The sequence below is a fragment of the Platalea leucorodia genome (genome assembly GCF_965183815.1).
Source record: "Platalea leucorodia genome assembly, chromosome: 1".
Taxonomy (NCBI): domain Eukaryota; kingdom Metazoa; phylum Chordata; class Aves; order Pelecaniformes; family Threskiornithidae; genus Platalea; species Platalea leucorodia.
In genome coordinates, this window is record NC_138823.1 from 99,094,253 (window position 1) to 99,107,030 (window position 12,778).

The following is a 12,778-nucleotide window of genomic DNA, read 5'->3' on the forward strand; positions in this document are numbered from 1 at the left end:
AGTGCAGGCAGGGCTTAATTTATATTGGTACAGATTCGCTAACCTTACCATTTTTGGTGATACACACACTCTTAGCAGCGATCTACCAACTCTATTCTCAAGCCATGATCTAACCCATCTCTGGTGATCTGGAGAGATGGCTGACAGGCATGTGCAGGGCAGGTCTCGGGAGCACCTGAACACGTGATGCAAAAATCACAGTACCTGGGAATGCACCGTACAATAAAACACCGTATAAGTATAAATACATGGGATGAAAACAGAGGAAGAAAAGAGAAGCAGAAAGCAACAACATAAGGGAAGATGGAAAAAATGCAAGGGGGGGTTTGGGGTTAGTTGGTTGGTTTTAAGAATAAATGAGATTGCAATTACTGGTATGTTCTTCATTATTAAAGTTACTGAATAATCAGGAAACCAAAGGGGAGCATCTGAAAAAAACTCAGTATCATATGGTTAGTTGAACACAGTGGTTGGGTGAAGGGACTTTCACAATGTTTCCAAAACACTATTTCTACATCACTTACTCTAATGCCAACAAGGCATCTAAGTATGAACATTTCTATGTTCTCACAACAAGACAGTAAGACCTATTTTAGTTCACCGTTTCCTAGTCCTAAGGCAGCTTAGGAAAAGAAATACATTCAATTGTATTTCCAGTCAGTTCTCACAGTCAGAGGCAACCCACAAAGTCATCACATCAGAAAAATCAGCAGTCAACACCACACAAACACAAGCCAGAGATATCAAAAGCATTAACTGACCTAAATAAGGGGGATTTCAACATGACCGTATTAACAGCTTTCTAGATGGAATGAACACCTAACGTCAGCCGGTCCACGCAGTTCAGTGCAGAGGAGCCATACTGCAGGTCTCAGCTATACGTGAAATACATAACTCCGCTCCCGGGTGCTTCTTGACCACAGAGGGATACTCACTTCCCACTGCCAAGAGATACTGGGTTTGTCTCCCCGCCTGCACCCCCCTCCTTGCATTCCTCCCTGATCCCTGCAAGCTGAACGGCTCTGGGCTGGTACAAAGGCCCGGTTTCCAGAGCAATTGGCAAAACAAACAAACAAACACAAGTTACAAGAAGTTAAAAAAGTGGATTTACTCGAAGCAGCATTCTCACCACACTGGGATGGCAGCGTTATTTATGAGAGCATGCAATAGCGTGGACTGTAGTTACGTAGGCACAGAGCTAAAATTTTGTTCACTTACGGAGTAACACACCCATCTGAACTTCAGCTGTGCAGTCCTGGGAGTTGCACAGGAAAGCTTTGTTTAAATAAAAAATTAGTTATTTTCTTCTTTTTGCACTGTCCCTTTTAGGAAAGCTGCCACAAGCGTAATTGCAACGTGAGAAAGCAAGGGGGTGACCCATCCCACGCCATGGTCTGAGAAGTCTGTGCCACCTGAACACGGACAAACTTGGGTATAACCGCACCATGGAAGACCACCAACACGAGTTCTACGCCTAAAATATAGAGGGAAAAAGCTACTACCTTCAGCTCTCTAAATATTTACTCTGGCCTTTAGTTTCAAACAGGTAATATTCTGTATGAAAATCTACTTAAAATAAACTGATGGCTCACCTATACCTCATGTTTTCCTTCAGCCTAAGAACTACAGGACTAACTGTATGATGAGCTATAACTTTATACACAAATTTGCTTGCAAAGTATCGTTAATGAATAGGCCTCATCAATTTTCCAGAAGTAATAAACAAACAGCTGCAATACAACACAAATTCACATCCCGTTGTTTGTAACCCTAAATTTATGTTCTACCAAAAACGCCCTTACTTGCCAGAGTACACGCAGAAACGCTACCAAAATCTTGGTAGGCATGTTAAATAAAACCATTCATCATCTGATGCCAAGTTAAAACATACTGGTATCTCCAAAACATCTGCAACAGTCTGCATTAATCAGCATACTGTACAGAGTTACTGTATTTAGCAGTGGTACAGCTATGCACAAAAGATAATTTAGTTTTATAGTGCAAATGCCATCTGTCACATTGTCACAGCATGACAAGGTATCACATTACATATTAAACAGACAACACACCTTGAAAATAAGGCCTATTTTCATGCCATGGTTGTCTTAGAGACTAAAGAACCGGGTTTTCATGGTAGTAACATAATTTAAAAACAAAACAAGCCAAAACACTTTTCTCTGGGATAAGAGATACCTATTCCCTGTCCATTTTTTTAAGGATAGCTGTCAAAGGAAATGCTATTTTGATCTCATTTGGTAATGCAAAACCACAACAGTTTTCTGTCTCTAAATAAAAAACCCACAGCATGAAACAGTCGTTGTTTATACCACACGATGCTCTGTGTTGCCACCATGATGGTAATTAACGGTACGTGGGCTTTTCAGATGACAAGCCACTGGACATTAGGTTGACTGTGCTACATAACAGAGCATATGCATAAAGCAGAACTGTTATGCCAAAAACTGTTAGCAAATAGCTTGTACAGTCTTCATAAATGACTAGAAGAGTGCTTTTATATGTAGATATACATCATTACTATGGAAGCCAAGCATGAATGACATTACAGCACAAGATGTGTTTGTCAGCCTGTCAAAAGACAAGATCACCAAAGAGAACTGATTAAATAATACAGGTTGAAAGAAGCTCCTTACTCCCATTACATCTCCATCCAAAACTGCTATTAGGCAACCAAAGACATTTATGTGACTTTGTTTCCTGCATATGAGCCCATTATCAAGTACCTGTTAGCAGCACTAATTGAAATTATATTGTTCTGGTGTTTCAACGCAACACTTTTAAGGGCATTTTGTTTTCGTTTGGAGGGGGTTGGTTGGTGGGGATGGTGGTATTAAACTGGTAGAAACAAGAATGTAACAGTGAAAAATGAACCTAATTTAATTTTGCCAGGAAACTACCCCAGGCCATAGGACATTCTTCAAGCCTCAGTTTTATTTATGAAATATGCATCTGGAAGACATTTAAAAAAAAAAAAATCTACCAATGCCTGCAACATATCATATACTGAGAAAAACCTCACCTGAAGTCTATACTTCTGTTATTTTAGGTTTATACAAAGAAAAAAAAAATATTCAAAGGGACACACCTCTCTGATTAAAAGACATTTCTCCACTTCTAAGGACACAATGTAAACTATGACCCCCTGTTTCCCCCAGGCAAGACACACGACCCCTTCTGGCACCTTCATAAGGCAGAAGGGAGATCACCAGCCTGGGCTCCAGGGTGGCGCGTCCTGGACGAGGGAGGGAACAGGAGTACCGGCCAGGCGGAGCAGCAGGGTAGGCGTTCATACACAGGTGAAGGAGAGAGCAGGAGTAATGCTGACTCCAAAGAAGCTGGGGGAACAAATAAATCTCTCCTAAATCCCCTTCATACAAATGCAGAGAGCTGACTAAGTCAGAGCTTAAAACCACAAATAGCTACCTTGAATTTTCCCAAAGTTTTTTACATTTTTAAGTGGGGGAAAAAAAGGAAACCCATGGAACAGTTGCCCCAAGACTCAAAAGCTAGGGCTGTCCTGAATGAAGCAGAACAGAGAGGAGGAAAGAGCTGATGGCCACCACCCTACCAGCTGCTCCCTATCTGTTATATCAGCACCATTGTGCTATCGAGTCCTACCAATTGCCCCTGGAGCTGTATGATAAGGGGAGAGCAGCAGCTTTTCTAATAAGTAGGTACCAGGCTGTGTAAAGGTCATTAAGTTTTGACAAACGGAAAACACAGTTAATTTTATAGTACCGTATGCTCCCTGTTAGCAGTGGGGAAACGAGGACCACATACTCTTCCCATGTATTGCCAAAGAATCACAGTATTTGAAGTTCGCAGCTTGCATCCACCTCTGTCCCCAAACCCCCTTGACTGCAGTCAGAAAGCTTCAGAGGAACAAGAGGACTCCAAATGCAAGATCCGAGCTATGGACCTTTGCTGTTCAGAGAGACGTGGGTAGAGAAGGCATAAAATGCTTTGCAGAAGCAAGGGAACACCACCCCCAGGAAGAGAGCTCAGTTAGGATGCGGGGACCTGGACTCTGTCCAGATGCAGCCACCGCGCAAGCGGGTGCCCCTAGAGAGCTCACCTCCCCTCCCCGAGCTCGCCCAGCTGTAAAATAAGGTAGCGAGGTCAACCACTACAGTGAAGCGCAAGGGAGGGGTACAGACAGTAAGCACGATGTGAGATGTGGGGTTATTATTAAAATCCCTCCGTGGTGTGTGCCTTGTGTTGATTTTGGCGCCGGACAGAGTGGCTTTATTTCTCCCTGAGGAGAACAAGTGCCCTCTGATTTGCAGCTACGCCAGGGACATCCGTCCTACAGGACATCTTCTCTCATTTCATAATAACATATGCAATCCAGAAACAGAGTTAAATGTGCATTTTAGTTGAAATTACAGGCACAAGTAGGTCCACAAGTGTAATTTATCTCTATTTAGTTCAAGGACATCAGTGATAGAAAAACGGGCATAACCACTGAGAGAGAGAAAAGTCTAAGTTCTCAGGTACTAACAAAATTATCAGTGACATATGAATAAATTATTCTTTGGTTTTTACACCAAAACTATCACATCTTGTTTATCCTGCCTTTTCTGGAGAATTTTATGGCTGAATGGAGAACCAGTAGGGTAACATGCCACAAGAGGAGAGTGTCGAGGAAGTACTCAACATGCCTGTGAAAGAAAGCATTTAATTTTAAAATGTTTTGCTTCTTCCACTTTTATTTGGTTTATATCTATTTGACAGTTATTTGGAGAAAAGTTACTGACTCAGCTTCCAAAGTATTTTTGCCTGTTCTTCACCAATATCCCCTCACATGAGGGAGAGAGCATGGATTATTCTAGTAAATAAGAATTAAGTAAAGCAAGCTAGTCAGCATTTTAGGTCTTTGTCACCTATATGTGAGCACCAAGTGAGCGCAATTCCTCCCCCTTCTGAATCACTTTTACAGATCCATCTTAGCCGTAATACACCACTATAGCAGTCACATTTTTTAGTCCATTATTTCCCACCACCTCGGCATCACTGGGATTTGCTTTTAGACTCAGTAACATACCTCACCCTATTTCAGAGTTAAGCTTCCACTAGGAATGGATGGACAAAGGAACAATAAATCCACATTTCAAGAATACCCATACCTTGGCACCAAGGGACTAGACAGATTAGTATTTAAAAAAAAAAAAAAAAATCTAAAAAAGACATTGTGATATTTTAAGTAACATGAGAAGGAAAGCTATGCCAAGAGCATGTCTCCAGACAACAGCTATTCTACACTAGAAGGTAAAAATTAGCAATTGTGTCTCCACAGGGTATAAACGAAGGAGGAAGAAAGAAGGTAAAGGCGAACACAGTGAAGAAAAGAAGAGCCTGCTAATTGGAAGAAAACACAACATATGAATGTGCAAATAAACCAAGGGAAATAAAAAGGCATGCAATGTCTCACTGCTAGCAAAGAATACTTGGGAGCCTGAAAAGGGAGAGATGTGCAGCTAAAACCCAGAGGCTTAGCAAGGGTTGGCTATATTTGTTACGATTTCTAGGAAACCCTTACAGGCTGTATAATTCGAAAACAGCATATCTGCATGAAACCAGATACAACAGCAAAACAGCATCTTGACAAACATTTGCTACACGCTTTTCCTCTAACGAAGCACGGTTCCTACTGATCTGCGGTGAGGGATCACACAAACAGGGCAGGCTTATGATCTCAGCAGATGAAGGTGACGAACGGCCCATTTCTGGAACCAGAGTCACAGTCAGTCAGCATCTTGGGCCTGCGAAGGCGCTCACTGGCAGGGACTGGGCCAGCCCTCCGCTGCACCCGTCTGTGGGAGCCCAGCCCTTCGGAGGAGCAACAACAGGCAGCCTGAGCTAATGTCTTTCTCATGTAAACCAAATTAAATTAAATGACAGGAGAAATAAATGTAGGACTTGACTTCTACATATACCTCAACAGTGAGCAAAACATCAGACTCTGGAACAGGAGGAGGGGTCTAGCACAGCAGCGTGCTGTAGGAAAAAAGATGGGGAAAGGATGAGAGAAGTGCCAGAAAGCTCTTTTGGGGAGGTTATCCTCTGCTTAATTGTCTCCGATTCTGCCCCTGTGTGACAAAAGCCATGAAAGGCAAATGCTGAATGACACACTTCTAATTGCATAGTCCCATTTGATATTTTAATGCATGTCATTGAGGATTTGCCTTTCGTGACTTTTGCCAGGAGCACGGGCAGCCCTCCAGACAGATAGAAGAAATATTTTTTCCCCTGATGTGACACGAGCGATGAAGATCTTGTTTGCTGCAAGAACACACAGCCTGGTGATGCAGCAGCAGTGACCCTCCCACGCAGCCAGCAGACATGGGTACGGATTCAGCTGTTTCTTCACTAGAGATGCTTGGAGCTTTCAGTCAAAGAAAAGGAGGGAAAAAGTCCTCCTCCTGTCCTGGGAAAAAATAATTGAGCTAAATGCTAGACATTCTACAAGAACTCAAGTCACATATGACAGATATTTGAATTAAACCATTTTAATTACTTTCACTCCACATATTCAATAACTTTTTAGTGAACATGCCCTCCCTAACTCTGAGATCATCCATCAGCCAGCTCCAGGAGTCAAGCTGTCAACCTCTTTCACTGACAAGGATTTTTTTTTTTTTTCCCTGGCATGCCACCTCCTGCTACTAAGCGCTTGAATTATGATCACTAAGTTTAGAGCGATTAAATATCCACCGACTTTAAAAAAAAACCAGGCCACAGTCACTTCTAAGTTAACACCCTAGCCTCTTCAGCGACATGCCAGACAGCCCTTCCGTGCCCCAGGAGGTCGAGGCAGCCCAGCTGGACCACAGGCAGCACCACACGGCAGGGAGGCAGGCTGCCTCCCGCAACGCCGGGGACGCACTGCCGGCACCGCCGGCAGCCAAATTTCCAACTCCCTGCCAGCCTGAGCGCTCGCATATCTGTTGAGATCCTTAACGTAGGCTTGACAACCATGTCAGCATAAGGCCCTGTGACATCCCGGGAGGAGGGGAGGGAAGAAAGCTGCCTGAGCAATTCTCAAACACTTTTTTTTAAGGCCATTGGTTTCCCAGGCTTTTGTCTGTAACCCTAAATTTCATCCACGATGCTTGGCACCTCACTGCTAGTCGGGAAAGGTGATTCTCTTCGGGGCAAAACCAGCCACGGCTTTTCCTGGGAGTGAACCCTTCCCCTTGACACCATCTACCCAGTGTACCGTTTATTTCCTCTTCTTCACAGAAAGCAGCTACAAGGCACTGTAAAACAACACAGAAACTCAAACACCTGGAAAGCCCCGAAAACTCAGTCTTTGAACTTTGGGGATGCCTTCCTCCTTGTCACTGGTTTTACATCTAAGCTTGCTAAATTCATTATATATATTTTAAAATACCCGGCACAATTTTAACATATGAAACAGCAACGTCGCTATAAAAATATTTTTTTTCCATACAGTAAGCAAACATATTTCAAACATATTTTCAAAAACAGGTTGCATAAAAAACCCAAAACAAACCAAAAAAACCCTACCTGTCTTTCTGTGAAAGCTGTACATGCAGAACTGTATTCACCCTTTCCCGGGGGAAGGGATTTCCTTTTTTTTTTTATTATTTTTCTAGTGGGGGCAGGCAAGTGAGTACCATTTCCTGACTTTCTTAAATTAAAGGTCGGAGAAGTACACTTCATGCTTGGGATGAAGAGCTGCTCTGCTGTTTTGACTCAGCCCCCTGTAATCTGTTTGCAGAGTTATTGTCAGGGGAGAGAAGGCTCGTGACAGTGACAGTAAAACGTTTAGACCAACTGCCGCAAACTGTAATCACAAGTGCAATATGAAAGCCCAACGCGAATGAACAAATTGTTCTGCCATATGCGTGCACGGGAGCGATGACATTTCACCTCTATTCGAGCACTAAGCCTTTGCCTAAGGTAAGGATCCCAGCCATCTCCTACGCGATGCCGACAGTGGCGGCAAGGGTTGGCGGACGTCTCTCCGATGCGCAGCAGCTGTCTACCTGCTGGGCACGTGCAATGGAGAAAAACACGCCTGGAAATAAATCTGTAGCTGGAAGATGCTTAGGAGAAACCCCTGCCCTCCCAGACCGGCTCCAGTGTTGCAGTGACTGGAGAGCAGGCAAGGGGACAAAGCAGGAGCCCACGCTCGGCCGTCAGCTGAGCTCCGAGTATCTCACCACAGGAATGACGCACAGGCCAAAGCAAGAGCGACACAAGCTTAAAGGCCTCAGATAATGCAGACTGCAGCCACCTGCCAGAGAGTACGCAGAGGCTGTTCTCATTTTAATTGTGGGGACAACCGATTCTTGCTAGCATTAATGCAGTTCTCCGAAGCGTCGGCATATGAAACGTCAGCGCTGTAACAGCCTTTAAGGAAATGCTCCTCATATGCCAAGCAATTTCCATCTCTATTTCTAGCTCTTGAGACCAGCAGCTTAACCTTACTTTCACCTCCCTTTTGTGAGCTCTACAGGCGAACCACGGGGGGAAGAGATGAGAGCTGGGGTAGGGAGCCAGCGACTTGAAAACCTGATGCTGGAGAAAGGGCTTCTGAAATGTTAAGGAGACTTCCCGCCACACCACCCCCCGGAGGAGTTAAAGAAATTCCACCACCATGAAATATTCTGCTGCTATTAAACAGCTTCTTTTGCTCACATTTCAGGGCATCAGAAGGGGAAGTGAAACAACAATTAGCTGCTTCCTGACTTAATAGAAACCTTGGAACGACCATCATCACACACTTATACAATCAAGACTATACACAGTGATGTGTATTTAACGATTTTATCTTTCCAAATAAGCAAAGGAGATAAAGTACTATCTTGCAATTTTTAAAGAATATTGATTCCCCCCTGCCCAAACAAGAATTTGTTGCACAGAATTTTTCTTCCATCCATTCGTGTAACTGAAGGCTGATACTCCTTAGCATATTTCTTGTTTTAAGTACAGCATCAGAGAAATGGGGGTGAAGGAGTGGGAGGTGCATGCAATGGAACAGCATAGAAATGCAGGATGAAAACAGTAAGCGAGCTTTCAAAATATACCCAAGAGGCTGTGTGTACGCTGAAGTTCACCATTGTACTACTACAATCAAAAAAACCCTGATTTAGGGCCACAAGTACATTATTGATATTCAAAAAAACACTGCATAACTCTATTTCAAGATGATGTGACAATACTGAAATAAAAAAAAAAGAGAGAGAGAGACAAAAATGACGACTGGAATCCCTCTGTACATTCACAGTACCCTATAGAAAGCTAAAGAGACATATTAAACTGAAGCAGTTCAGACAACAAAAGTCTTCCTGGAGTCAGAACATTCCTTCCCTACACATTTCAAAACCAACTCAAGTTACAAAGACTGTTAAATAGTATTAATGCTTAGCATGCATTTAGCACTTTGTGCGTTCAAAGTGCTAATACACACACACCACCCCCAGCCCCCCAGAAAACACCAAACAAAACCATACTGAACAAATGGGAGAAGAATTCTGCCTGTCCGCACAAGGGATGAGGCTATAGCAACATTTATCCTGCAGTGGCACAAGACGTCCTGCTTTATAACCATAGTCCCACGTGATGGGATGAGGCAGAAAGGATGGCATCAACCACGCCGTGGGTATTGGAGCCACCCTCCCAACAGGGGAGGATGGACCAATCTAGCGGGAAAGCAGCACCGCCGGTACGCTGCGCTGCGTTCTGGAAAAGGGGCAGTAGACAGAGCAGGAATCATCATTGTCAGCATCAAAGCTGGGACCCCGATTAGCCCCTAACTTCACCAGCTGCTTGATGCACTGACAGCCTTTGCTTCTTCGCACGCTTGGGACACCCAGGTCAAGGTTTAACTCTCATGTAAAATTGTTTATTAGTAACACCAAACAGCTACACAGTAAGGGCGAGAATGAATGTGAATAAAATCATCATTTAAAGTACCCCACCCCCCAAAAAAGCCTCCCCATCCCGTTTTATGGTAAAAAGAAATTGTATGACTGGATCCCAAGTGGTGAACAGGATACGAGAAGGAAGGAGAGTCCAATTTTTTTTCTTTACTGGTATGTAAAATCAGGAAAGGCTTTGGCAGAAGCTAGGTAGATAAAAGCGGACCACTTGTAAAAGAACGGGGTGGACTTTTTACATTTAATTTCTTTCTGAACTTAAAATCTGCCTCAGAGATATTATGGAAAACACTTTCAAGTTAAAAAAAAAAAGTCACTGGGGACATGAAGGCCTCATTGTTTTCCCCAAACTTTATATGTCAACACACACACATGCATAGAAAAAAATCCTTACCTCCCTTCTGAGACATTAAATCCACACAATGTTTCTTGGAGAGGGTAAAAAGAAAATGTAGGTCAAGATGTTGAGATAGGGATTGCTTCTGAAAGATGAAAGCATAAGAGGACTAAGCTTTCATTCCTTATGTTTCTTTGAGATTTCAAACAGAGTGTTATTTGATAATGGTTCCTTTCAGAAAATTGGAATTTAATATAGCTAATTATAAGTTAGAGAATTAATGTACAGTCAGTAGTCCAACTGAGCTGGTATACCATGCTGATGCTTTTTACCAGCATGTCCCCAGTGCTTATTACAGATCTTTTCTCCAAATACTAAGGCAAATCTGCTCTCACATTAGGCTGGATGGCCCAGGAGTTTGTGGGAGGAGGTGGGTGAGGGAAAGAAGGAGGGGAAGAAAGAAATCTATGATCTCCACAGCTGTAACACTGAGCCTGCAGCACGCAGCCTGGAGTTGTCCTCACGGCACGGCACAGGAACAGACCCTCCTGCTTCAAAGGGAGCACAGAAAATAAGAGGACAAAGACAGAATGAAAAACACAAGTAGCTGGAGAGGGAAAGTACAAGGAGAAACAGGAAAACACATTTTCCTCCTTCCAATTAAAAGGGAGGAAAAAGGACGATGACAGAAAATGAAGAGTGTAGCCAAACAGAAAGAGAGGGAGTACTCCTAATTCTCTGGTATTAACATGAAGTATCTGAGAATTATTTGTCCCATGAGCAATCATAAGCTAAAAATCCTGACCTACATCTCACAGACAGAAAGCAGTATAAATAGTAATATCCCTCACGACAGGCACTGGCAGCAGATGCAGCTAGATTTGGACTCGGAGCAGCTCCTCTGCAATTCGGAAGGAAGCCACATGTCAGTGTTTCAGGGACCTAACACAGGTTTGAGATGGTCTCTTTTTACAGGTGGACCAAAATGCGTTCAGCAACACCTGCACATCACTGGTTAGTATGTAAAGTAAAACTGTAGCTTGTGTAGTCTTAAACATAGATTGTACTTGAGTGAATTTTGAGGGGAAAAACATGCATCGTGGGAAGCTCTGCAATCCACGAGGTTCCAGCAACTTTCCCTTTCTTTTTCACTGTAGTTTTCAACTAAATACTAAGCCAGCATATTTCTTTAAGCTCTCCGATGGATGTGTGAGCTCCTGCGATGAAATCCTGTCATTGACTAAGGCACAAACTCTGTGTCAGGGTCTCAATCAGAAGGGCCATACCCAGTTTCTTCCTCAAAACGGTACCTAGGTTCAGTCGAGCTATAAGCTTCTGGGGGAAAAACAGGCATGGTTTTGACATAATCAGCAGAAGTTTCTTACACATTAGCAGATTAATTCCTCTGAAGTCATATTTTCATTTGGCATGGCCCCACCTGGGTTAGAGCAGGACGTTCCCTATGAAAGTAGGCGTTGCCTTCCAAAATATCCTGCTCCTAACAGGCCACATCAGGACAAAACCTGCCCCTTATAGAGGGCACCTTCCCCCTCTTCACACTGGAAGAATTCCCCAAATCCTTCTGCTGAACTTGGCACTACCACCCGCTCCCAAACCTTGGGGCTGAGGAGTGCACACCTTTCCTTAACTTCTTCCATCAAGCTGCAGAATAGCATTCATTTTTGGAGAAAACAAAAGCAAATCACAAGCTGAAGTCTTCTTGTGACAAGAGGACACCAAAACAGTACTTTTCCACTGCTTTCAACTTCAGTGAAGGGAAACAAAGCCGACATGGAAAACACCATCTCCTTCAGTCTGCTTTCTGGCTCCTGTTGCCTGAAGAAAAATCTGGTCAACCTAGGTCAGGAGGAAAAGCAGTCACTGGATAAAAGCTGAAAGCTATTTTCCTAAAACCCTGGTAAAGGTTCTGAGTCCTTCGTCTGTACTGGCAGAATTTCTCCTGGAAGTAGGAAAGCACAAACTGAAGACCAGTCTGCCTTTCTCAGCAGAGTCTGTTCCTTTCCAAGTTTTCTTGCAAATTTAGTTTTCATAAGACTATCCCCACCGAGTCCAAGATTATTTGAGAAGCTTTAAATAGAAATTTACTTAGCAGTTATAATTTTGATCCAGCCAGATGGTAATCCAGCACCATCTCAACATCCAACTACACCAGGGAAATTGAAGGACAGCAAAACCATCTTTCCCCATAAACCCCAATATTCAAGTTTACAGACAGTATCTTAAACTCCCTTTTCCAATCAGTGAACTATCCTTAAAAAAGTCTGCTTTTCAGGCTGTTAATGGCAGACGCGTAGATCCATAACAGAAAGAAAGGTAGTTCTCTGCGCTAAGCAATGCCTTAACTAATGGCCCATTTATTCTACTTCATGAGCAGAGTATTTGTATATAACCCTGTGTTATGCTCTGGATGTTAATCGACCTTCAAGACTTTGCATGTCACTTTTATTGGAGTGCCTTCCATGCTGGCATAAAGGGGACTTTGTACCAAACAGTC

At 43.2% G+C, this 12,778-nt stretch overlaps 1 protein-coding gene across 7 annotated transcripts in view; it reads right to left on the reverse strand.

Moving 5' to 3' along the window:
- Positions 1–12,778, reverse strand: part of JARID2 (jumonji and AT-rich interaction domain containing 2) — a 227,853-nt gene that overhangs the window by 105,221 nt on the left and 109,854 nt on the right. The window contains exon 1 of one of the 7 annotated variants that reach the window (XM_082315893.1): positions 10,321–10,339. The exons of the other annotated variants lie outside the window; for them this stretch is intronic. Coding sequence (XP_082172019.1) covers positions 10,321–10,336 — 16 coding nt within the window. The 5' untranslated portion in view covers positions 10,337–10,339. Of the gene's footprint in view, positions 1–10,320; positions 10,340–12,778 lie in introns of those variants that run through there. 7 annotated transcript variants of the gene reach the window in all.